This window comes from Camelus dromedarius, chromosome 19 (assembly GCF_036321535.1).
Source record: "Camelus dromedarius isolate mCamDro1 chromosome 19, mCamDro1.pat, whole genome shotgun sequence".
In the NCBI taxonomy this organism is placed as follows: Eukaryota; Metazoa; Chordata; class Mammalia; order Artiodactyla; family Camelidae; genus Camelus; species Camelus dromedarius.
In genome coordinates, this window is record NC_087454.1 from 23,494,908 (window position 1) to 23,517,787 (window position 22,880).

Genomic DNA, 22,880 nt, shown 5'->3' on the forward strand with positions numbered 1-22,880 from the left:
TGTTATTTCAGAACTCTTCACATTCATTTTACTGGCTTTTGGCAAACCCCCATGAGATAGGAGAGCTGCAAAGCATCAACATTTCTCTGGTCGTAGAATTATAGGATACAGAGTTGGAAGGATTCTGAGAGACCAGTTGTCCCCAGTCTATAGGTCTTCCCCATCTGGAGGCTGCAGAGTTCCTGGGAGGATCTACATATTCATATGGGCATAAAACACTGTTGGGTCAACTGGATAATTATGTATTATACATAGATACGCTTCTGTTAAGTGCATGTGGATGTTCTGGTGAGAGATTAACCAAAAATTTATTTTTAAAACTAAGACTCATTTAAAACTAACATCTGAAAAATGTCAAAAGGCCTCTTATGTGATGTGGGCATATTTTTAGCCCTGGTAGATCATGAAAATTACATGATAAAAAAAATAAGGGCACATAAGTTGGCATTAGGCACTAGGGTTGGCCCCAGAATGCAAAGGCCTTGACTCCTGGTCCAATGCTCTGGACCAATGACTGTCGAGGTAGCTCCCCCATTTCCTCCCTAACTCCCAATTCAGAGTTAGAACCACTGGTTGCACAATTCCGGTTGAGGACCAAGGCCTCCCAGCGAATGCCTAGCAGAATTGTCTGGATCTCAGGGGTTCTTCCTCTCGATCATTTGTCCATTCACTCATTCGTCCATTTATTCATTTGGTCAGTACTTAAAGACTGCCTCCAGCTCATTGATGGGTCACTAATCCAGCCCAGAATCCAAGGTCTGGAGAAAAGAGGGGACATGGGACATGTACAAGGTCTTGCAGCAAGTTTGGGACAGATCAGCAGGTGGAATCCTGGTCTCCTAAATCCCAGTCCAATGCTATGTCCTCCAACGGCCTCTGACTCCAGGTTTGTGGAAGAACACTGTGCATTCTCTGTCTCAAGAAGCCCACAATGATGCATGAATACAGAATGGCTGCCAGCTGTTGTCTTCAGTCCTGTCTATGCAGCACTGGATTGGGACATCACAGAGCATCTTCAGGGTTTCCTGGCTAAAGCCGCCAAAGTTTGGATAGTTTGCGGGAACTTGAATGCAAAGCACAGTTTTCAATCTGGACTTTGGGTCTGAGAGCTTGTGATGTTCTGGGATGAAAAAAGAACACAGGTTTTAACCATAGCCCAATTATGTGTGGGTCCCACCCTGATAACAGCAGACTTCTCATGAACCCACTGGCTTCCACCTCTGGGTCTTTACTCACACAGTACTTCCTGCCAGCAGTGTCCTCTTCTTCCTTTCTCCCCATCTACAGCCTCTCCATCCTCAAAGGTCAAAATCAATGCCTGCTACCTCCTGGAAGGTTCCCAGAACCAAATTGCTTTATTGACTTCAGTTTTTGCTAATTTGGCATTTAATTGATATTTAATTTTGTCATCAGTGAACGTTCTGTCTTTTCCACTAGCTGAACCTTCCACCAGCCCTCATGGCACCTTGCACAGCTAGGCACATAGGAGGCTCTGAATGTCCACTGGTCACATGAATGAGTGAATAAATGAATGAGTAGTAAAACCAGTAGATGGAGTGAGGGCTACTGCAGATGTCAGAGCTGAAGTGTCTCTAATATCTTTCACAAAGAACTCAGATCCCTCTGTAAGCTATTACTTAACCCATCTTGGAGGGCAAATTATCCTCATTCTCTAGGAGAGGACAATGAGTCTGAGAAACGAGAGGTCTAAGGTTACGAGGAGCTCCCACCAGGAAAACAAGCCAATGTAGGACAGACCATTCAAATGAAAAGTTCAAGTATCATGAAGTAAGACAAGCTTTCTTGAGAGATGTGTCACATGGCTTCTAAAGGTAATTCCAGGAGGGGAAGTCTAAGAGTTTGAGTGATGGTGACACCATTGCAATAAAAGTCTGGTTTCCCAGGGGACCTTCTGGATATAGAAGTTCTGATCCTATTTGTCCAACACCAACAGGACATTTCATTCCTTGAAAATCACAACTTCACTCAGTAGTTTCTGCACTATAGATCTGGTCATTTAAGTGAATTTGAAAAGGGTGGGGAGAATTTTATCAGAGTCCACCAGAAAACTCAGATTAAAAAAAATAGTGATAGGTATTATCTCTATAGGGACCATCCCAGAGCCTCAGGGAACGGGGGTTATTAGGAAAAGCATGAAACCAATCAAAAGAGTGAGTGACAGCAGAAGAGCGGTTCTTCGTAATCAATCAAGGCACGGTCAGTGAAGGATGGCTTCTTGGAAGCCTTCCAGAACCAAACAGCCCAGGGATCCTTCTCATCTACCTCAGCCATCCCTTATTTGATATGTAATCTTACTTCGCTTTCTTCTTCTTCTTCTTATTTTTTTTTTTTTATGACAGTCTCAATTTGGAAAGGCAAGCAGCAGAACCCAAGAAATAAGAGGGTGAGCTAAGATAGTAACCAGTCCAATATTCCATACTGATACCTAGAAGTTTGAAAAGGCATATCCAAACTGGAGATCAGAGCCAAATAAAGAAGGTGCTTTAATTATCAGATAAAGCCAGAGAGAGTTTTGGAAATGAAAAAGTCCACTGTGGTTGTCTCAGAAGGCCTCCATAAGGAGGTGGCATTTGAGCTGGAACCTGAAAGTCCTGAACTGAGCAGGGGAGGGGAGAGGACAGTAAGGAGATCCTGTGGTGATTGTGAGCCTGTTACCCTTAGTGTCCAGTTGCCCTTTCTCACCTGCTTGGCCTCCCCATATGGGAACTGGCTATAACTGGGTTGCCTGTAGTGTAGGCCCACGAGGCTGAGGGCGACGTTGCAATTGCTGCCAGGACATTTGTTAGCCAGGCCAAAGACAAACGGGTAGGGACTCTTGGTGAGGTTCCTGTCTGACTCGGTGGAAGGGGTCTCTTGGCTGCGCAGGGTGGCTAGCAGCTTTCTGAGGGAGGAGTCTGAGAGCTTGTAAAAAAATTTCTTAAAGCTGGGGTGTCGCCTGATCTGCAAGCAGAAATGAAAGCAGGCCATCAGTGTTGCTGGCAGGTGGCTCCCTCCCACCAGTTGCCCCCTCCCCCAACTCCATACAGCCAGGTTGGGTGCCTCATCATCCCTGAGACAAGCATCCCTTGTTAAATTCCTCCATCACCGCTAGCCTTTCAGAATCTGTTCTGCAAGGTTCAGCTCCAAGCAGCTGAACACAGAGGGGAGAAAAAAAATGCAGGTTTTTGGATTTAGATAATAGATGTTTAAATCGCATTTACTAGCTGTGTGAACTCTCTGAGCCTCTGTTTGGTCATGTGTAAGATGGAAGTAATAACATCCCTACCACCACCATTGTTGCTGGGGGGAGGGGATTAAATGAGATAGTTTATGTAATGTTTTGGGCAGAGTGGATGTTGGATGATTTCAGTTTCCACCCTAAGCCTCCTCATCTTAATACCTAAATGTTTGAGGTTGGGTTCTCCAGAGGTGGACCCAGAGACCAGGACTCGGATGCAACTCATTTATGTGATAAATGATCCTGGCAAACATGGATGAGGGAATGGAGACCTGGGACAAAAATGGGACGGCAGCTTCTGATCCCCTCAGGGCACTCTGGGAGCCCATGTAGAGCACACTGCTCAGAATTATCACCCCAAGGGGCAAGGGAGTAGGATATGTATACACCAGCTCCCATCTGCCATTGGTTGAGGGCTGCTCCTGGGGAGGTGGACAGTGCTCATTCTGGCCTACCACCTGGGTGTTAAAATGGCTCTGGGGGCTAGTCTTCAGGCAAAAGGATGCAGGTGCTGGCCGTCAGGAGCTGGGCCAGGTGGTGTTAAGGTGAGGAACCAACTGCATCTGCTACACTGATTACTCATCTGTGACTTGCCCTCACTCCTGACACCTCTTCCTAAGTGATCTGTGTAGGTCTCTCCAAGTAGACTGCAAGGTTTTCAAAGGCAGGGAACCTTCTGTTATAGGCTATCTAGTAGGGGAGGAAAATCTAAATGCTTGAAAGAATTGGAGACCATGTAAATGCTGAACTGTGTGCCAAGGCAGAGTGATAGGAGACGACAAGATCAGAGGGACCAGCAGCCTGGACCTGGGGAAAGAGGCTTCCCGGACTGAACTTCATGGAGGATTTGGACTAGGGGAGGTCCTGGCTGGCAGGGGGAGCTACATGAGGTTTATATTCATTTAAACTAATATTTTTCTCATTTGCCATATGTCTGGCATTTTCTGTATATGTACTAACCTTGGCAAGTAGGTATTTATCCCCTATTTTGCAAAAGAGAAAACAGAGACTCACAGAGGTTAAGGGACATGCCATAGTCACGCGGATGCAGTGGTGGGGATTGAACTTGGAGTCAGTCCTCACCTGGTCCCCTAACTGGCCATCCACTTCTTGGAGAAGGGCCACCAGCTTCTGGATGATCAGCTCCTCTAAGGAAAATAAGGAAGGACTGAGGGACTGTTGACAAGCTCTGCAATAACACATCCATTGACTACAGACAGTATTTTGTCTCTGAAGCACAGCACAGAGATTAATTATGAAGAGCAAACAAAAATCTTCCCCTAAACTAGGGTAGAATGTGAGAGCTTCATCTGGGTTTGCTTTATCGAAATAGAAGGGACTTTGGCCTGCTGAGCCTCACCTGTTACTGCATTCAGCTCCATTTGATGGATGAGGAAACTGAGACCTCCCAATGTCCTTACCTAGGCTACAGAGTAGTGTGATCAGGAATGGGAGTTGGGACCAGGAACAGCTAACCTGAATGCAGGGAGGGGACGCCCCATGGCTACTGATGGAGCAAGAGTGCACCATTGCCTGGGCTATAAACAGCAGCGCGCCAGTGGCTGCTTGTACCAAGAGTTAATTGTAAATATTCAAAACATTTGTGGACCCATTCTTGTTAACTGTTGGCAGCTTGAAATCGGCCATCGTGAAAATATTTATACCGCAGAAATCTGCAATTGCTACAAATCAGGGCTTCCCCCTGACCCTCTGCCCCTGCCCAGCGCTTGTGGCCAGTACACCACTGGTTGTGAGACCCTGAGCAAGCTAGGAATTTTATAAGAAACAATTTAGGCAAAGTAATGAGATGGGGGGAGGGTATGAATTTATATCCTGCAGAATAGACAGGTTTTCTTTACCTAAAGAAGGCTCTCCACCTGCAACTCTGCCCCAACAGCCCCAGTTCAAAGACCAACCGTGTCTTCCCCCCTGCCCTTCTAGAGTCTCCTGAGATATTCGTCAGCCTCCTTCCCAGTTCCCTACTAGGATTCAACCTGTAAAATCCATGCAAAAGGGAAGCCCCGGGGCCACCATCCCAAAAAGAGGAAGGTGCCACTAACTGGATTCACTCGCTCCACCTCGCTGAGGTCCCGCTTCTGGCTTGTGGCTTCTGGCCTGGGTGGGTACTTCTGAAGACCCATCTGGCTCCCCTTCTGCAGGCGAGGGCTCATGGAACTCTAGATCCTCCAGATCTGAGGGCAGAAAGGAGTTGGTATGAGTGTGTCTGCACCTGTTTCAAATCCACCAGCACATCACTGAACCCAGGTTCTGACAAGAAGCTGTCCAAAGGCACTGGCTTCAGAGGGGTCCTGGTTTCCCAGGCTCCTCAGGGAACCCCTAGCCCCATTGGACCTGCCTCAGAGGGGTTCACAGCGCTCCTTGGCCCTCCAAAAGTCTCATTCTTCTTTTTTCCACCCATCCCTCTGTCCTCCTCACAGTCTGGGAGGAAAACAAGCAGGCCTGCCAACAGGCCCCACCAAGTAAGCCCCCGTCCCCTTTAACTCTGCGAGGCTTGCTGAGCCCTTAGCCTGTCTGAACATTTTTCCGTCTGTCAGATGGAAGTAAGAGGACTGACTGACCTCACAGGGATTAAGTAGGCTAAATGAGATAATACGTATGAAAGTGGCACGCTGCAGGCCGTCCGTAAATGTCAGGGGAATTGTTGTACACCGGTGGTTCTCATGCTTCGGTGTAGTGAGGAAACAGGCCCGGGCCGTATCTTACTTCATCAAACCTGGGTCTCTGTTTTTCTTTCAGCTTTCCAGGTGATTCTGATGCATGTAGCTGATGAACAGATGCACTGCTCTCACACCACCTTTGTTTTTAGGTGTTTAAATGTGGTGAGTGCAGGGTAGGTGGTATTGGGGAGTGGTCCTGGCTGGCAACCAGCCCGCTTTCTCCTCTCCACAGCCCTCCCACACACCCTCACTCTGCTCAGACACCACACAGCTGGCCAACCCTGCCCTGAGGAAGCCTGGGGCCAGAGGCAGCCTCTGTTACCACGGCAACCCCGGGCCTGCTCACCAGGGTTGCTGGAGATGGAGGGCCGATGGCCCCCAACACACAGCGGCAGAAAGCTGGGCCTCTTAAGCAGCCGGGACTCTGGGCTGGCAGCGCCTGCAGCCCCCACCCCGACTCTCTTGGGCTCCTTGGAGCTATGTTTTTTATGAGAAAAGGCTTTTCTGAAGCTGGATTTTCTCTCTTGGGATTTCCTCCTGCAGGCAGGGGCCAGGTTTTCTACAGTCACCTCTGGCTCCTGGACTTGAAGTTGCTGCAGGAGAGATAAGGGAAACTGAGTCAGGACCCCTGCCTTTGAGGAGATTACAAGTGAGCTGAGGAAAAAGACCAGCAGCCCCTGAAACAAATAGAGACCCACTGTGAACCAGAGGATGTGTCCCAGGGAGAAGAGGGGTTGATGCTTAGAGCTGGGGAAACAAGTATGCCAGCAGCGGCCGGGGGAGGCTCGGAGGAGGAGAGACTGGAACCAGGCTCTGGCAAGATGTGGAACTGGGGGAGGGGCAGGGGAGTTATTGTGCCGGGTGGGGGTGGGGGTGTCCATAATGAGGGTCAGGGTCTACATGGGGAACATCTTCCTCACCTTATCTCCCCCCTGCTCCTCTGCATCTTGGAGTAGGGCAATGATCTTCTGGATAAATTCTTCTAGAAAAGAACGAAGTGGTTGCTCACACTTAGAGTGCTGAGGGAAGCTCTTCTATGATCAGTCTTCATTTCCTAGGGCCCAGTGGCTCCCTGGGTGATTCTCACAGATCTCCAGGGAGGGGCGCTAATGAGCTTGCATTTGAGGTTGTCCTAGACCCAACCCATGGGGACCACAGATTCCTCAGAAGTGGCCTGAGGGCACAGCTGGTTTCATGGGAACCTGTCCACTTATCCATTCACCACTGTGAGCCCAGATGTGCCATGTTAGGTGTGAGGAAAACTGCCTCCAGGGGAAGGTGCCTCCAGGCCATCTGGAAAGCCCTGGTCCCCACAATTTCCTGCACCCTACTCCTTCCCCCTCTTCTAAGTAGAAGAAGGGCCCTTCTCAATTCCCCTTCAGGGCACATTTTCTGTGAAAAGCAAACACGGCAGAATGGGGGTGAGGGGGCGCAGGGGAAGCTGATCTTCAGACACAGAACTGACGGTGATTATAAGATTCTAGGCATGACTCTGCCAATGATAGAAGAATAATAACAGTGATTGCAGCTCCCATTGGTTCAGCTTCTCTCCTGGGGTCCCCACCCCACTTCCTATCCTCTCTACTTCTTCTGGGGCTGTGTTCTCAAGCTGGGCTACAAAACAACAATAATAATCATAATAAATGGCAGCAAATAACATCTATTAGCTGCTCATGGTACTGCCCAAAATGCTTTATTGTCATTGATTCATTTAGAGCCTCCAACAACTCTAGGAAGTAGGTACTGTTATTGTCCCCATTTTACAGATGAGGAAACTGAGACCAGAGATGATATAACTTGTCCAAGTTTACACAGCTGGAAGAGGTCAGAGCCTAAATTCAAATCCAGGCCCCAAAGATCATACCATCTAAGCCCTTTCCTTGCATCTCCTTATGTTGGCCTCCCCAAAGAGGTTTCATCACTCCTGTGGTTTTACAGCTGAGGCTCAGACAGGGTAAGTAACAGTAGTCTGGCTCGGGGCCTGTGCTCTGGACCCTGCACTGCCTCCCCAGCCTGCTGAGCTCAGAGGGAGGTAAGGAGAGGTCGCTGCCTCTCTCTGGTTCACTTTCTCTTCTGCAAGTGGAGGAGTCAGGCCAGATGTTTTCCAAGGGGCCTCTGAGAAAAGGAGAGAGGGTACTGACTGAATTCCGAGGCTCTGTCCCTCTGCAGATTCTCTTCAGGTCCCCGGCATCCTGCTGGGGTGCAAAGCTGGAAGGGACTGTGATCCACATCGACTGAAGACAAAGCCTCTTGGACTTCAGGTTCTTCCACACCTGAGAAGCAAGAGGAAATGGTGGGTGTGCTTTGTCAGTCTGACGGTGTTAACTAATGCACAGAAGTTAGCGGAGATGCCAGAATGCACTCTGTGGCTAGTGTACACAAAGGCCTTGGTTGGGTGGAGGGGAGCCACTGGGTAGGGCCATGGCTCTGACTACTGAAGACCAAGCTCTCTAATCCATTTGCACGTCTACACAGCGGGCGTTCCTGGGCTTTGCTCCCCTCTCCTCCCTCTCGTGGTGCCTCATCCCTCCACCCTCTTAGCTTGGAGAATTAAAGGCCTGATGCCCTGGCACAAATTAACATGTTACAGCCAGAATCCCCTTGCCTGAAAATATCTCCCTTTGTGGCCTGAAATCCGACCCCTGGGGATCTACTCTTTGGAATTAAAGATTGCCTCCTCCTTTTAAAATGTAAATTCCCCTTGCCAGGATGATCTGCTAGGCTGTTGTTCCTCCCTGATGCCCAGAATGACCCTCTCTCCCTGTAGCTCCAGCTCCATCATTGATGGGCCATGTGACTACCCATTAGCACATTGTTTTACCTTCCTAAACCTCAGTCCCTTCATCTGTGAAATGGGGATAATAAGGTGTACTTCATATAATGGCTGTGAGGACTGACTTGAGTATAGACACACAGCAGGGAAGTGTCTTGTTTTACAGGCGAGGAAACTGAGGCACAAGAGGGGGAATGATACAGAAAGTACAGCTCGGAACCCGGATATCCTGCCTCTTAAGCTCCAGTTCCTTACCGCACATGCTACCCTCTACCAGGGTGGAAGCTCAGGCTGGGGAGAGATGAGGATGGTCAGGGGAATCCCTGAACACAGTTTCCATTGGGGACTTAGCTGGATTGCCTAGATGGTAAGGCTTCATGTGAGGAGGTGACCTTCTGTTATCCCTTTTCTCCTCCACACAGCCCTCCCCACACTGCTCAGGGCAGAGCAAAAGTCAGAACTGAGATGGCAGCTCTTAAAATGGCCAATTCCAGCCCTGAGGAAGGTTGGAGAGCTGGAGGCAGCTGTGGTGTTGCTATGGTAACTGTGAGCCTGCTCACCAGGGCTGCTGGAGCTGGAGAGCCGATGGCCCCCGACACACATGGGCAGAAAGCTGGATCTCTTGGGTGGCCGGGACTCTGTGCTGGAAACATCTGCAGCCCCCGCTCTCTTGGGCTCTTCGGAGCCATATTTCTTAAGAGAAAAGGCTCTCTTGAGGCTAGACTTTTTCTCTTGGGATTTCTTCTGAAAGACTAGTGCTGGGTTTTGCAGAGCCACCTCTGGCTGAGGGGTTTGACGCTGCTGTGGGGGAGATTAGAGAAACTGAGTCAGGCCCCTGACCTTGAGGAGAGGGGGAAGCTCCCTAAGAAGCAACTGAGGAGCAACCAAGGGCTTCAGGGTGGCCCCAGGTGAGGGAGGTGACAGAACCCAGAGAAGGGGAACACTAAGGCCTGGAAGGACAGCTGGGGCTGGAGCGAGGAGGAGGGGGAGGGAAGGCAGCATCTGTGCAGACAGTTTGCTCCTCACCTCTTCCTCCCACTGGTCCCCCACTCTCTGGAGCAATTCCACAATCTTCTGGATGATAGCATCCTCTGGAAGAAATGAATGCACCTGGTTAATCTTTCTAGCTTCAAAGGGAACTCTTTCTAAAGACTGTCTTGGACTACTGAGACCTACTTGAGCCTTCTGTATTAAATGAAGGTCCTCTTAAAACAGCTCCTTTAGGCCACAGAAGGCAGGGGGTCGGGGGATGGAGGTGGGGGAGGCATCACATTCCAGGGGATGGTCCTTCTGTGAGAGGGTTAGAGGATCCATGGGGAAGGGTACTAGGCCAAAGTATGAAATTTTATGCGGGAAGTTTCAAGTCAGTCCCTCAAGCATTCAACTTGTGTCCCACTATTTCCTTTGAACTTTACAGATCTGTAAATATCTGCTTTGGGTTCAGAAAGCTGTGTAACCTTGAGTAAGTTTCTTAACGTCTCTGGGTCTTCATCTCTTCCCCTATGGAAGGCAGATCAAAATCTCTGTCCTGCTTCCCTCAGAAATCAGACCATCAAATGTGCTTGGAAATACTTTCAAAGCTAATGTTGATTTTCCAACTTACAAAATTCTAGCAGGGGAAATGGTAAAGACAGAGCTTGAGAACTTGAGGTCAAGCCCCAATTCCGCCACTCACCGGCTGTGTGACCTACGGCTGGCAACTTTCTAGAGTGGACAGAGGCACTCCAGCAAGCATGACACAGCTAGCCTGCCACGTTGGTGCCTCAACCACACTCCTAAGTCTTTACAGAGAAGCCACAAACAACATAAACAGTCTTCTTTGATACCCCAGTTAACCTGCTCAAAGACAATGTATCCAAAGTGGACTCTGCTAGCTGCCAGCTGATCAGTTTACACCAAAAAATGTGCAAACAAGGTTCCCTCTTCTCAGGCTGTCTGCAGGTTTTTCCACCCCTCAGTCTCCTCCCTCAACCCTCTCTCACTTTTGAATCTTGTGGGTCTTTTTTCCCTTAACTGGGTCTACCAGCCAATTCCCTCTCCTGTGAGAAAACCATTAACATGTAAAATAAATGTCCTGCAAAAAACCAATTAAATGCCTTTTAAGTTGTTCTCTGACCCATGCATAGCTCCTCCATTTCATATCTTTTAAAATATGCCCATTCATCATAGGGAATTAGATTAATAGAGCACTATTGCTTTTATTAGGGGCAATAACAGGATTGTGGGTGTGTATGAGACTGCCTTTACTTCTTGTAGATGTGTGCTTAAGCATTTAAGTATGAAGCATCATTTTACTCAAAATGGTTCAGTAACAAACCTGCACACACACACACACACACACACGCACGAAGCAAATATGGCCAACTTTTAACAATTGTGAGTGTGTGTAGAACTATCCTTTCCACTCTTTATATTTTTAAATATGTATGTATATATGTGTGTGTATATGTACTATATTCTTTATATAAAAAAAAGTCCCATGCTCATTAACACACAAGGCAGGAGCATTTGCCAGCAGCCAGTCTAATTCCTGAGGCTCCCTTCTGTGAAACTCTAACATAAACGTGACCAGAGCACCAAAAGGGGGAGATCAGCACATGCATTTTGAGAATCACCATCCAAAGTGTAAGCAGTCATCCAGAGCAATCCATCTCATTTGGGAATGTCTGCCCCCCAGCTGCAGACAAAGAGGCCACTAAGCAGATTCTGACTCACTGTCAGGCTTTTTAAGCTCCTCTTCCCACTGGTGAACTGTGGCTTCGGAAGAAACTTCCCGGATGCCAGCACCCCTGCCTTTGAGGAGCAAGGACTGGTGGAGATCAGAAACTTCCTCACCTGGAATAAAGATGAAAGTGAGAATGTGTGGGTATCAGTGACATTCATAATCAAAAAATCAGAAACACACCAAGGTTTCCATTTGAAAAGAGGCTGCCTCAGCCAGGACATCCTTCTCTCCACTCCCCAAAATATCCTGAATCTTCCTTGGGTCTCGCCTCCCTGTTAAAAACATGGTGAGTTTTGAGTTCTACAGGGCAAAGTTCTATCTTCCTCCAGCTCCCTGTAGGATATTCAACTCCAAGATGCTAAGCATCAGAAAAGGAAGGCATCTTAGGGACCAGCTCCCTTATTTTGCAAATAATCAAAGGTTCCAGAGAGGGGCAGCAGCTTGCTCTAGGTCACACAGCAAGTTTATTCCCAATGGAGCCAAGTCTAGAATCAGCACCCCAGCAGCCGGCCCTTTCTACTTCCCTGGCAACCACCACCAGTCCTCATATATAAACTAATGTTGAGGCTAGGGCTTCCCTCTTTGCCTCCTCCCTGCCTTTCTATTTCTCCCTTGTCCATGCTCCTTGAACCAGAGTACTTAACGATAGCAGTTATCATTTATGGAGCACGTCCCATGTACCAGCTCTGGGCCACAGCCCCACCATGAGACAGCAACTGCTAGGATCTCTATTGTATCATTGTATCCTTTCAGAAACAAAAGTCAAGCCAGCCCCAGGTCACACAGCCAGTGAGTGGTGGAACTGGGGTTTGACCTCAAGCTCTCAGCCATGGTGCTGTTATACCTCAGAGAAGCTTCACTGTAGTGGTGTCCCTGACAGTGACCCACCTTCCACATGCCCTCTGTTGAGAGGTTTGAGGAGCCAGCTCAGAGCACTCTAGCCCTTGTGGGGGGTGGGGTGCTGGGGTTACCATAAAAACAGGCATCTGCTCACCCCCAGCTGCTGGGCCCAGGTCGGCCTGTTCGCAGTGTGAGGCAGCAGCCATGTTGGCCTCTTGCCCTCCGGCCTCCTGATCTTGGGCCGCCTTGGTTTCCTCAGCACCATGTTTCTTGTGACTGTATTTCTTGCGGCTGGCCTTCTTTTGAGATTTCTTCCTGGGAGCTGGCTCCCCCAGTGCCTCGGGGGTTTCTGTGGGCGGGAGGCCCTCCTTCCCCTTCTCCTTCTTGCTGGCCTTCTCCTTGGGCTCCTCAGGGCCTGAACCGAGGAAGAAGTTTATCATGGTCCTCAGCCACCCCTGCTGGGGCCGCCACTGGGCCTTGTCCTTCTTGGTGTCCTGTGGGGGCCCCTGTTCACTGGGGAGAAACTCCTTGGTCTCCTCTGGGCTAAGGGCTGTGGCCGTGATGCCCTGAGCCTCCACAGACTGAGCTGGGCTCTTAGGACATCTGGTCCCATCACTGGCTGTCCGGCAAAGCATCCTCCTGGAGGGGGTGGTGGGCAAGGAAAGGCACTGGCAGTCCCACGACTCTGAATCCTTCCTGGGGTTCTGCGGCCTGTCCAGAGACCTGGCTCTCCTCCCTGACAGAAGCTTTTTCGTTCCCCGCAGAGGTTCCATTGCACTGCAACCAAAACAGACAGCTCCCTTAGAAGAGGCCTCGGAGACTGCCGAGGTGAGCTAGCAGTGCTGACTGGCGCACCCATCCAACCTACCCGTTAAAGTGAGTAATATCAACTCTCAAAGCTGTTGTCTCATTTAAGTTCTGCAGCAACCCTGGGAGGGAGGGGTATCTTGGTTCCCGTTTTTCAGAGGAAGAAACTGAACCACGAAAGGTCGTGCCCCAGATTGTGCAGTGAACCCATAGCTCCCCCAGAGCCTCCAAAAGGAACACAGCCCTGCCAACACCTTGGTTCTTGTCCATACAGATGGACTGTGGCCATCTGACCTCCAGAACTGTAAGATAATTAATTCACGTTGTTACAAAGCCACTGAGTTTGTGGTACTTTGTTACAGCAGCAGTAGGCAATGATTACAGCTGGAACCAGAGGCCACGTCCTGCCCCTCATGGCTGTGGGCAGCTCCTATGGCTTTTCTGGCCCAGTATCTTCATCTGAAACATGCCTGAGACCTGCCTGTCTGTCTCACAAACTATTAAGAATCGTTCACAAGACAGCTTGGTAAATGGTAACTCTGTTCTCCCAATTGCTCAGACCAAACATTTGAAGTCACCCCAACTTCTTTGTCTCTTTCTCTCACTCCCCACATCTGATCCATCAGTAAAGGCTGTTGGCTCCACTTTGAAAGCACATCAGGACCTGAACCACGTCTCCCCACCTTCTCCACCGCCACCCGAGTCTAGGCCCCGACTCTGCTCACCTGGACCCTTGCAGTCACCTCCTAACTGGTCTCTCTGCTCTACTCTTGTCCTCCTTCCAGTAACTTCCCCCTCAGCAGCCACAGGTGCTCACAATGCAAGTTAGAGCCTGACACTCTCCTGCTGCCAGTAACCCAAGGTCAGAGTCTTTATGGCTGCAAGGTCCTACCCACCTGGCCCCATCACCTCCCTAGTCCCCTCTCACTCACCCCACTCCACCCCCTCATGCAGCCCTGCTCACTGTCCCCCAGGCCTTCTCCACCTCAGGGCCTTCATACTGGCTCTTCTCTCTTTCTAGAACATCTTGCACTAGACCTCCCTGTGATTTGTTCCTTCACTTCCTTCAGACCTCTGCTCAAATGTCACCTTCCCAAGTTCGGGATTAACAGATACACACTACTATATATAAAATAGACAAACAATAAGGACCTACTGTATAGCTCAGGGAAATATATTCAATATCTTGTAATAACCTATAATGGAAAATAATCTGAAAAAGAATATATATATATATATATAAAACTGAATCACTTTGCTGTACACATGAAACTAACACAACATTGTAAATCAACTCTACTTCATTCTTTTAAAAAGTCACCTTCCCATAGAGGCCCTCCCAGGGCACCCCCATTAGCCCACCCTCTCCGCCTTTACCTCACTGCCGGTGTTAAGAAATAACATATCTTTATGTGTTTAGTGGTTTAACGTCTGAGCCTCTTTTCCTCCCTTTTGTCTGTTTTGCTAGGTCTTGTATCCTGAGTACCTAGAACAAGGCCGACCCACCATTGGCTCTCAGTAAGTACTTGTTAAACAAAGGAATAAATGTATAACACAAACACTTAGTAGACTGTACAATACCTAAAGATGTGTAGTTAATGTACAACAAATGTATTTGAACCAGTTCCATCTTAAAGCATCAGGGACCCTTTTGTTCTCCATTCAGAATGAAGCAGCTGCCCATGGAAAAGACAAAAGAACACCCTCCTCGTGGGCAGCATTTTAAGCAGGCCAGGGTGTGGGTCGTGCACTTGACTTGTGTGTCTTTAACCTGAAACTCCCAGGGCTTTCCAATTTTTCCAAAGTTGTTCAGAAACTCTTTGCCCTTTGGTGGAAGTTAAGAGGAAAATAGAAAGAGAAAGAAAAATACCATATGATATCACTTATATGTGGAATCTTAAAAAAAAAAAAAAGGACAAATGAACTTATTTACAAAACAGAAACAGACTTACAGACATAGAAAACAAACTCATGGTTACCAGGAGGGAAGAGGGTGGGAAGGGATAAATTGGAAGTTTGAGATTTGCAGATACTAACTACTGTATAAAATAGATAAACAAGAAGTTCATACTATATAACACAAGGAACTATATTCAAAATCTTGTATTCTGTAACTTATGGTGAAAAAGAATATGAAAACGAATATATGTATGTTCATATATGACTGAAGCATTGTGCAGAACACCAGAAATTGACACAACATTATAAACTGACTATACTTCAATAATATATATTATAAGAGAAAAATAAAATATAGTCTTGAATCTTAAACCCTGAGCTCCCAGAGATTCCATAACTCTAAACCCCTATTCCAGTGTTTAGATTTATGGATTGCCTACTCTAATTTGTAATTATAGCCTCGTCATGCATTTACTGAGTATTATTTAGTGTATTAAGTATTTATGTATTTACATTATATCTCTTGCATTTACCAACTGATACATTACATGAAAATGTACTTTATTACTCTTTCCAGCTTAGAGGCAAAAATAAGAATGTATAATTGCAATTTCAGATGTGCAGGGATCCATGTAAATGTGAGGAAGATACATAAAGAGAGAGAATGAAAGGTCTGGGGAAATACAGAGAGCTTTGAAGGTGACAGTAACAGTCCAGACGCCTTCCTTCCTTTAAGCACAGGTCTGGGCAGGAAGGACTAGGGAGGATGGCCAGAAGCTATCGGGTATCAGCAGCACTGCTGGGCGTCCACATGTGGACAGTATTGGAGGAAATGAGAAAACGAAGAAGCAGGCAATTTGGAAGGCTTTATTTGTTGTCTAGTGTTCCTTAAAGAAACATCTGAGTTATATGAACACTTATAGCAACACACATCTGTATTTTATATGAAAATTGACTATTGTTTTCGAAAGCCTCAGAGGCTGCCTTATGGTTGTGCTTCTGAAATGGGGCTAAGTGGGATAAGGAGAAGAAATCATAGAAGAAAATATTTTTTCTTTCTTCTCATTTATTTCTTCCAACAAACATTTAATAAGCACTCACTATGCACCAGAAAGTATGCTCAGTGCCAGGGATATGATAATGGACAAGATATAGGTTGTACCCTAAAGAGAATGGGTGGGGGTTGGGTTTGAGCAGGTGGTGGTGACAGTAATGCTCTGTTCCCCTGACAGTTGCTCTCTCTTTAGTGCCATAGGGTCTCAAGAGAAGACAAATTTAGGTCGATCTTAAAATTTGATTTTAAGATGCAAGTAAGCTGAGCCAGAAACGTTCACTGCTTGGTTATTCCGTATGCTCCTGTGGTCAGGGCAAACTGGGTGAGGTTGGCAGAGAAGCTGTTCGGCAACAGAACCACCAAACCAGCCAAACACACAGGACACGTTTGTTCAGCTCAGCCCCTCTTCTTCCTGTGCTAACTTGGCTCCAGGGGGCCCGCTGCACAGAGGGCGAGAGCATTTTCCCCCAGCTAGTGAGAAAAGAGGCACAGTAATCTTTTAAAAAGCTGTCATTGCTATGGAAACAGTTTTCACCATGGCTGATGGTCGTAGTGTCCTCCTACCGCATTCAAAGGACACACTGCTACTTCTAATCAGAGCATCAATACAATTCCACCTGGCACTGGTTTCCCTCCACCATGTTTTTTCAAGAAAACTGCCTTGATTTGGCCAACCTCTCCCTGGAACAGTGCCCTGAGCCCAGAGGGAGGTGAAGAAAACCAAGAGGAGCAGCTGCGGCAGCCCCAGAGGCAGGGAGAGGCGGGGTGGGTGATGTGTGACCATGGCCATCCAAGAGTGTTTCCCCAGTGAAGAGTCTCCACAATCTTCCCAGGCCTCTCAACTCCAAATCCAGTGGCCTCTTCCCATTCCTCATCCTCCCTCAAGATACTAAAGCTTTTGATACCGTGTCCACTTCCATCTTCCTGCAGATCTCTCCTCTCTGGGCAGCTGTGATGGAGCGCAGCTCGGCTCTCCTCCTACCTCTCCGGCCTCCCCAGCGGCCCCTCCTCTGTAATGTTTCAAAGAGTCTGTCTTCCAGTGCTAGGCCCAGGGATTGAGAGAGGGTGGCTGGCCTAGGAGGGCAAACCCACCCACCCCCAGAGACACCCTAGAAGATCCTCTCTGGGGCAGATATATCCCCAGACTTTTAAAGTCTCTAAACCCTGAAAAGACTGTTTTAATATTACCTCCCCCTCATACCTACATAGGCACATAAATTTGATGTGTGCTGAAATCAAATCTTTCCAGACTTTCTGATTGTAAAATTCTGCCTGTCCAGAATTCATCAAAGCAAGACTTTCTCCTTCCTTCCTCTTTTTTCTTGTTTTGTGCCCCTGCTTTACCTGGGGCTTCACCCAGGTTCTGCCTGTTGGGGAATCCCACCCTATCTGGGACGTGCTTCCAGACAGTAACCCCCAGAAAGCAGCAAACGTTCACTGCATGGAAACCAAGCTGCTCTTGTAAACTTGTTGATTGCCTTGGCAGAAAGTGGGTTTCAGAACAAAGTTCAAATCTGCTCAGAAATACCCAAGTGACCTGCAGATCACAGGACTTCTGATAAGATATGATGTACACCAGTGACGTGTTTAAAAACAACAATAACCACCAGAAAAGTGTATAGAGCTGACCTTGAGTTATTGCGGAGCAGGAAGTTTGCCAGTTTTTCCCAAGCATGTTGCCATTTTGGGTTTATTTTCTAGATTATACACTGACCTCATGTATACACCGTTCTCTAATTCATGCTCCTGGAACATTACAACGTTACTCTGTAACTGCTCTTGTGCAGTCTCTTGGAGCCACTCCCCTTCTCCACCCCTGGACTTTGCACAATATTCAACAAACAGCTGGCTATTCCAAGGGAGAGTGTGTGTGGACAAGAGTCACACCCACACACACTCATTGCTATAGACTGAAGGTTTGTGTACCCCTCCAATTCATACGTTGAAACCTAGTCCCCAGTGCAATGTAATTAGAAGGTGGGGCCCTTGGGGTGATTACATCATGAGAACAGAGCCCTCATGAATGGGATTAGCACCTTTATAAAAGAGACCCCAAAAGGCTCCCTCACCCCTTCCACCATGTGAGGACATAGAGGCCTGGTCCCTGAACCAGGAAGCCCTCACCAGACATCGAAACTGTAGGTACCTGAGTCTTGGACTTCCAGGCCCCAGAACTGTGAGAAATAAATTTACCCAATCTACGGTAGTTTGTGATCACAGCCCAAACTGGCTAAGACACTCATGTGACCAAGAAACATGCTCACATTCACTGTAAACTTACAAGGACTCACAACACCCTGGAATTTTCCACCCATGTGTAAAGGGGATAATTATCTGAGTATCTAATTTGTTGTCTGCCGTCCCTGTCTAACTCCAAGTTCCAGAGAAAGGGCCTGAGCCTGCCTGGTTCCTGCTGTGTCTATGCTGCCTGGGAGGCTCTCGGTGTTTGAGGAACGAATAAACGATACACAGATATGTGCAGACACAACCAGCTCACCTGCAAGCTGCCACACAGCAACCCTTTATCTCCATGATCTCAGGTCAACTTGGCCACGGCCCTGGGAATGAGCTGGGCTGGCAGTGGGGAACTGAGGCTCTGCTTGCCCAGGGTCCCATAGCCAGGAAGGGGACAGAGGTGGGGCTTGAATCCACTTCTCTGGATTCTAAATTCTTTCTTCTCTCTCGTAAGTTGAGTGGCATCCCATAAACACACACAGACACACACGCACTTAGAGGTGAGCAAATTTGCTGTCTCATACCGCCAGAGATCATCACGTCCACACACGTGCCTGCTGTGACCTGTGCATGGAGTCACACATTCACATGTGCCCAGGTATTGACACCTATGTCCCAGAGGCAAGGTGTCATAGGGTGGGGCTCACAGACCTCTTGGCTGGAAGCCAGTCAGGGGGCTGGAGGGTCAAGGGCTGCACCCTGAGCTGATGTTCGCGTCTCATCAGCACAGGTGGCCCCATGGACACTCTGAACCCCAAAAGTGAGTGCCTGTTCAAGCCCAAAGCCTTCCTCCTGGGCTCCTGAGATGGCTCGAGGGACCTGAGAAGTATCCAGCCCACCTCCTGTAGGGCAGGACTCTTTTGTGCCGCATTCCCGACAGGCAGACTAGCACCCCCTGTTGGAACACTTGCTGCAGTTGGAACTCACCACTTTCAAGCCAGAACATCCCACTGCTGGCTACTGAGAATTAAGGACAGTCCTCCTTAGACTGAGCTGACACGGCAGGCAGCAGTCCTTCACACCTGAGGAGAGGTCACCTCACTTCCTAAGTACTCTCTGTTTCAGTTCATCACCCAAAGGCCCATGTGTCTAGGTGGTTCCCCAAGTCACACTGCTTCTGGACCAGTCCCCTGCCTGGGCACCCATCCCTGGGTACTCCTCAGCTGGTCCCTCTTCACTTCAAAACATGAGGCCAATGGGAAGGGTATAGTTTAGTGGTAGAGTGTGTGCTTAGCATGCACAAGGTCCTGGGTTCAATCCCCAGTTTCTAAATTAATTAATTAATTAATTAATAGGGTGAGGCCAGTCCTGGACAGGGGCCTAGAGTCACAGCAGAGCCCAATAGGATCTTTGTACAAAACTTCAGATCACAGAGGCATCTTAGCAGCCACTTTGTGCCGCTGAGGGTATCAACTATGCCTGGGCCAACCCACAGCTCAGTGTAAAGGGCTGGCTTGGACCATCTGCTGATCCTCATTGTCACCATCAAACACACATCCCCTAGTGCCCATTTTCCAAAAGGTCAGGGATTTGCATCTTTTGAGGATCCTTTGAAACCCAAAAGAATAAACTCCCTAGTGGTGGAATCTCAGGCCCTGTGATACAGCAGTGGGGTCGACTTGTGGGGCCAGTGAGGTCATTACTTGCAAAGCTGGAGGACTCCAAAGACGACCACGGCTCCCCTCCATCCAACACTAGAGTTTGTGCTCTGCATGTGCCCCCACCTCATCCCGACCCCGTCCAGTCCTCTATCTAAGACCACAGGCCATGCAATGTTATGATCCCTCCTCAGATCCCTGTCAGAACAGCAGGCCACCAGAACTCTTTTCATAAGATCTCCCTGTCCCTGGTCTAGCTTACAAGAACCTTAAAATGATAGAACCATAGGTGATAACATAATATATAACAGCCATAGGTAATAACAACACCTCCATTTATGTGGTTTCCCTTTACTATGTACCATCACATAAAGTCTGTAACTTGACTTCTACAACATCCAGTAGGGAAATGAGCAGGAGAGGAATGTAACGCTACCTCCATTCTACAGATGAGGAAACTGAGGCCCAAGGAAGTGAAGATCTTTGCTCAGGATTGCTGAGCTAGTAAGCAGCAGGGCTGGGACCTGAGTTCAGAGCTTGTAACTTCAAGTTAGTTCAGAGTTTTTGCATGACACCAGGTCAAGATCACATCATTGAACTTTCTAGCTTTCTAGAGATGAAGAGACTGAAGTCCAGCAAGCTAGACGCAGCATTGAGACTGAACTCAGGGTCTACCCTCCTATCAGGACTCCAAGATACCTACCCACTACTCCAGCCTGCTAAGGAGAGAGTGTCATTCAACCAACCTCAGACCACGAGAGTCGCTCCTGTCCCAGGACACTTTCAGACAGGATCTCCCGACACGGGGGCTCTGTATCGGGTACCCGCTTGCAGCGTCTAGGTACTATTCTCTGTCTGCTGGAAGCTGTATCCAGTGAGGGGGAGTAGGCCCAGCTGTCTCAGGGTGAAGGTGCTGCCAGTTTCCAGACTGTCTCAGAAGATGCTTTGGTCAGAGTAATATATATCCTCTCTCCCAGGAGGTGAGCGCATGGGCAGCCAGTCCAGGGGCCGCCCCTACCACCCCGTCATCCTATCCCAGGGCTGCTTCCCTCTCTCCCAGCGATAGGAGGCTTACCTCAGCTTCCCTGGAGAAAAACAGTTTCACTTGACAACTTCCTTATTACACCTAAACCCCAACAAGAAACCAGTGCTCAGAAAACAACCTTAGGCCTGGCTGGAGGAAGGCCAGTCTATGGACTAGAAAACAAGCCCTTACGGGAAACACAAGGGGGTGGGAGGGGCTAGTTTTAGCACCTGTACACTCTCCTCAGTTCTCTCCTAAGAACTGAAGAGGGAAGGACTCAGAAGGAAAGGTCACTGAATGCAATACCGACATTCCTTGACCTGAAGACAAAGTTCAGAAGGAGTTGCTAAGGGGTATGTTTTTCAAATCCTGCTATCCCTGGGTAGGGTCGCCATGAATCTTGACAGAACATTCTAAGAAGTTTTTTTACACTTTCTGTAGTGCTTGAATTTTTTTTTAAAAAAAGAGAATTTATACCTGTTTGTAATCAGAAAAGAAAAACTAGTTTTATTCAAAAAATGTCAGAAATCCTGTTTAAGTTGATTGACACAGGGAGGCATTACAAAGTAAATATTGAAAGCACTGAGCTTTAAAGTCTCCCAGCCCTGGAACCATCTGCCAGCTGTGTGACCTCCAGCAGGGGGTACAACATCTCTGAGTTTGTTTCTCACTCAGAAACTGAGTGGCCACCTTAGAGGGTGATGTAGGGTGAAATGTGATAATGCTCACAAAGAAAAGAAGAAAATGTATTGACTGCCAGGCACTTTCCTAGGTCCTTTCTGTATTGGTTAAGGGCCAATATTTTATTATCAGTAGCAGAGTTATTAAGGCTTTATTCATACTGTCAGCAAAAAGGTTTTGGATCCAGCTATGTGCTGGGCACTGACTCAACACTGAATTTAGAGAATTTATTAGCCCAAGAACCAGCCCAGGCTTCAAACAAGGGTTAAATTATATCTCATATTTTTTATTTATTTAACAAAACTGTTTTCTTAGCCATCTCCTCCATCTCCTCCAAGTCCTGTGCGCATCATACATGCTCCTCCTTATTCAGAGGTGAATAAGTACCCCCCAACCCACACCCTCATGGAGTTCGTAGTGTAGTTGGAAAGAGACATACAGAAAAAAATCATAAAATTAGGTGGAAGGGAATGGGGAGTTATTGTTTCATGGGTACGGAGTATCACTTTGAGAAGATGAAAAAGTTCTAGAGAGGGATGGTGGAGATGATTGTATAACAATGTAAACGTACTTAATGCCACTGAGCTATACACTTAAAAATGGTTAAGATGGTCAATTGTATGTTATGTATATTTCATCACAATTTTTTTTAAAGGCAGATGGAAGCACAGGGGCAGACAGCCAAGCGGGACATTGTGCGGGAAACTACCCTCTGACCCAGTAATTCCATCTGCAGATAAGTACAATCTCAGGTTCTCACAGGAGGGGAGCCATCACGGGCATTCGGACCTTCTCTAATCAGGCAGAGGGGCAACCCAGCCCTGTCTTCAGTGCCCATCAAAGACCAAGCCTTGGGTAAGGATCTGTGGAGAGACACTGGCAGCTGCCTGTGGCACCACAGGGTGGTGACACGATGTGTAAGGCCCAGTGACAAATGCAAACAGAGAGTCCTAAGTTGAAAAAGTGTTGAGGATTTCAAAAAGACAGAGACCACAGACCATGAAACCAATCGCAAGCCCTTCCGAGTGCTGAAGCGATACAGGTCGCGTGGCCTCGAATGGGACTCTGATGGGGACAGCTCCCACCCACATGCCGTGAGGAAAGATGACAGAGGAAGGGGGAGAGAGAGACTGAGAGAGAATATTTTTTGAATTTTTAATTTCAATATAACACACAGAAAAGTGCATGAATCACAACTACACAGCTTGATGAATTTTCACAAAGGGAATAAATGTGTGTACCCAGCACCCAGATTAAGATGCGGAACATCACCAGCACCCTAGAAACCCCTTCATGCTTCTCATGGGTACCACTGTCCTGACTTCACA

At 47.9% G+C, this 22,880-nt stretch overlaps 1 protein-coding gene across 2 annotated transcripts; it reads right to left on the reverse strand.

The window, feature by feature from the left end:
* On the reverse strand, positions 1-20,943 carry BNIP5 (BCL2 interacting protein 5). 2 transcript variants are annotated; one of them, XM_064476439.1, is made up of 12 exons: positions 20,594-20,943; positions 12,409-13,031; positions 11,405-11,524; positions 9,716-9,780; positions 9,250-9,490; positions 8,058-8,189; positions 6,837-6,898; positions 6,263-6,509; positions 5,299-5,430; positions 4,322-4,386; positions 2,704-2,961; positions 1-1,120 (listed from the first exon to the last, which is right to left on the reverse strand). In XM_064476439.1, exons 2-12 carry the CDS (start codon positions 13,025-13,027, stop codon positions 1,085-1,087), a joined length of 1,977 nt encoding a protein of 658 aa, XP_064332509.1. In that variant the 5' UTR covers positions 13,028-13,031; positions 20,594-20,943; the 3' UTR covers positions 1-1,084. The 2 variants fall into 2 exon arrangements, with proteins under 2 accessions (XP_064332509.1, XP_064332510.1); XM_064476440.1 differs by lacking the exon at positions 2,704-2,961.
* Between the last annotated feature and the right edge of the window lie 1,937 nt (positions 20,944-22,880).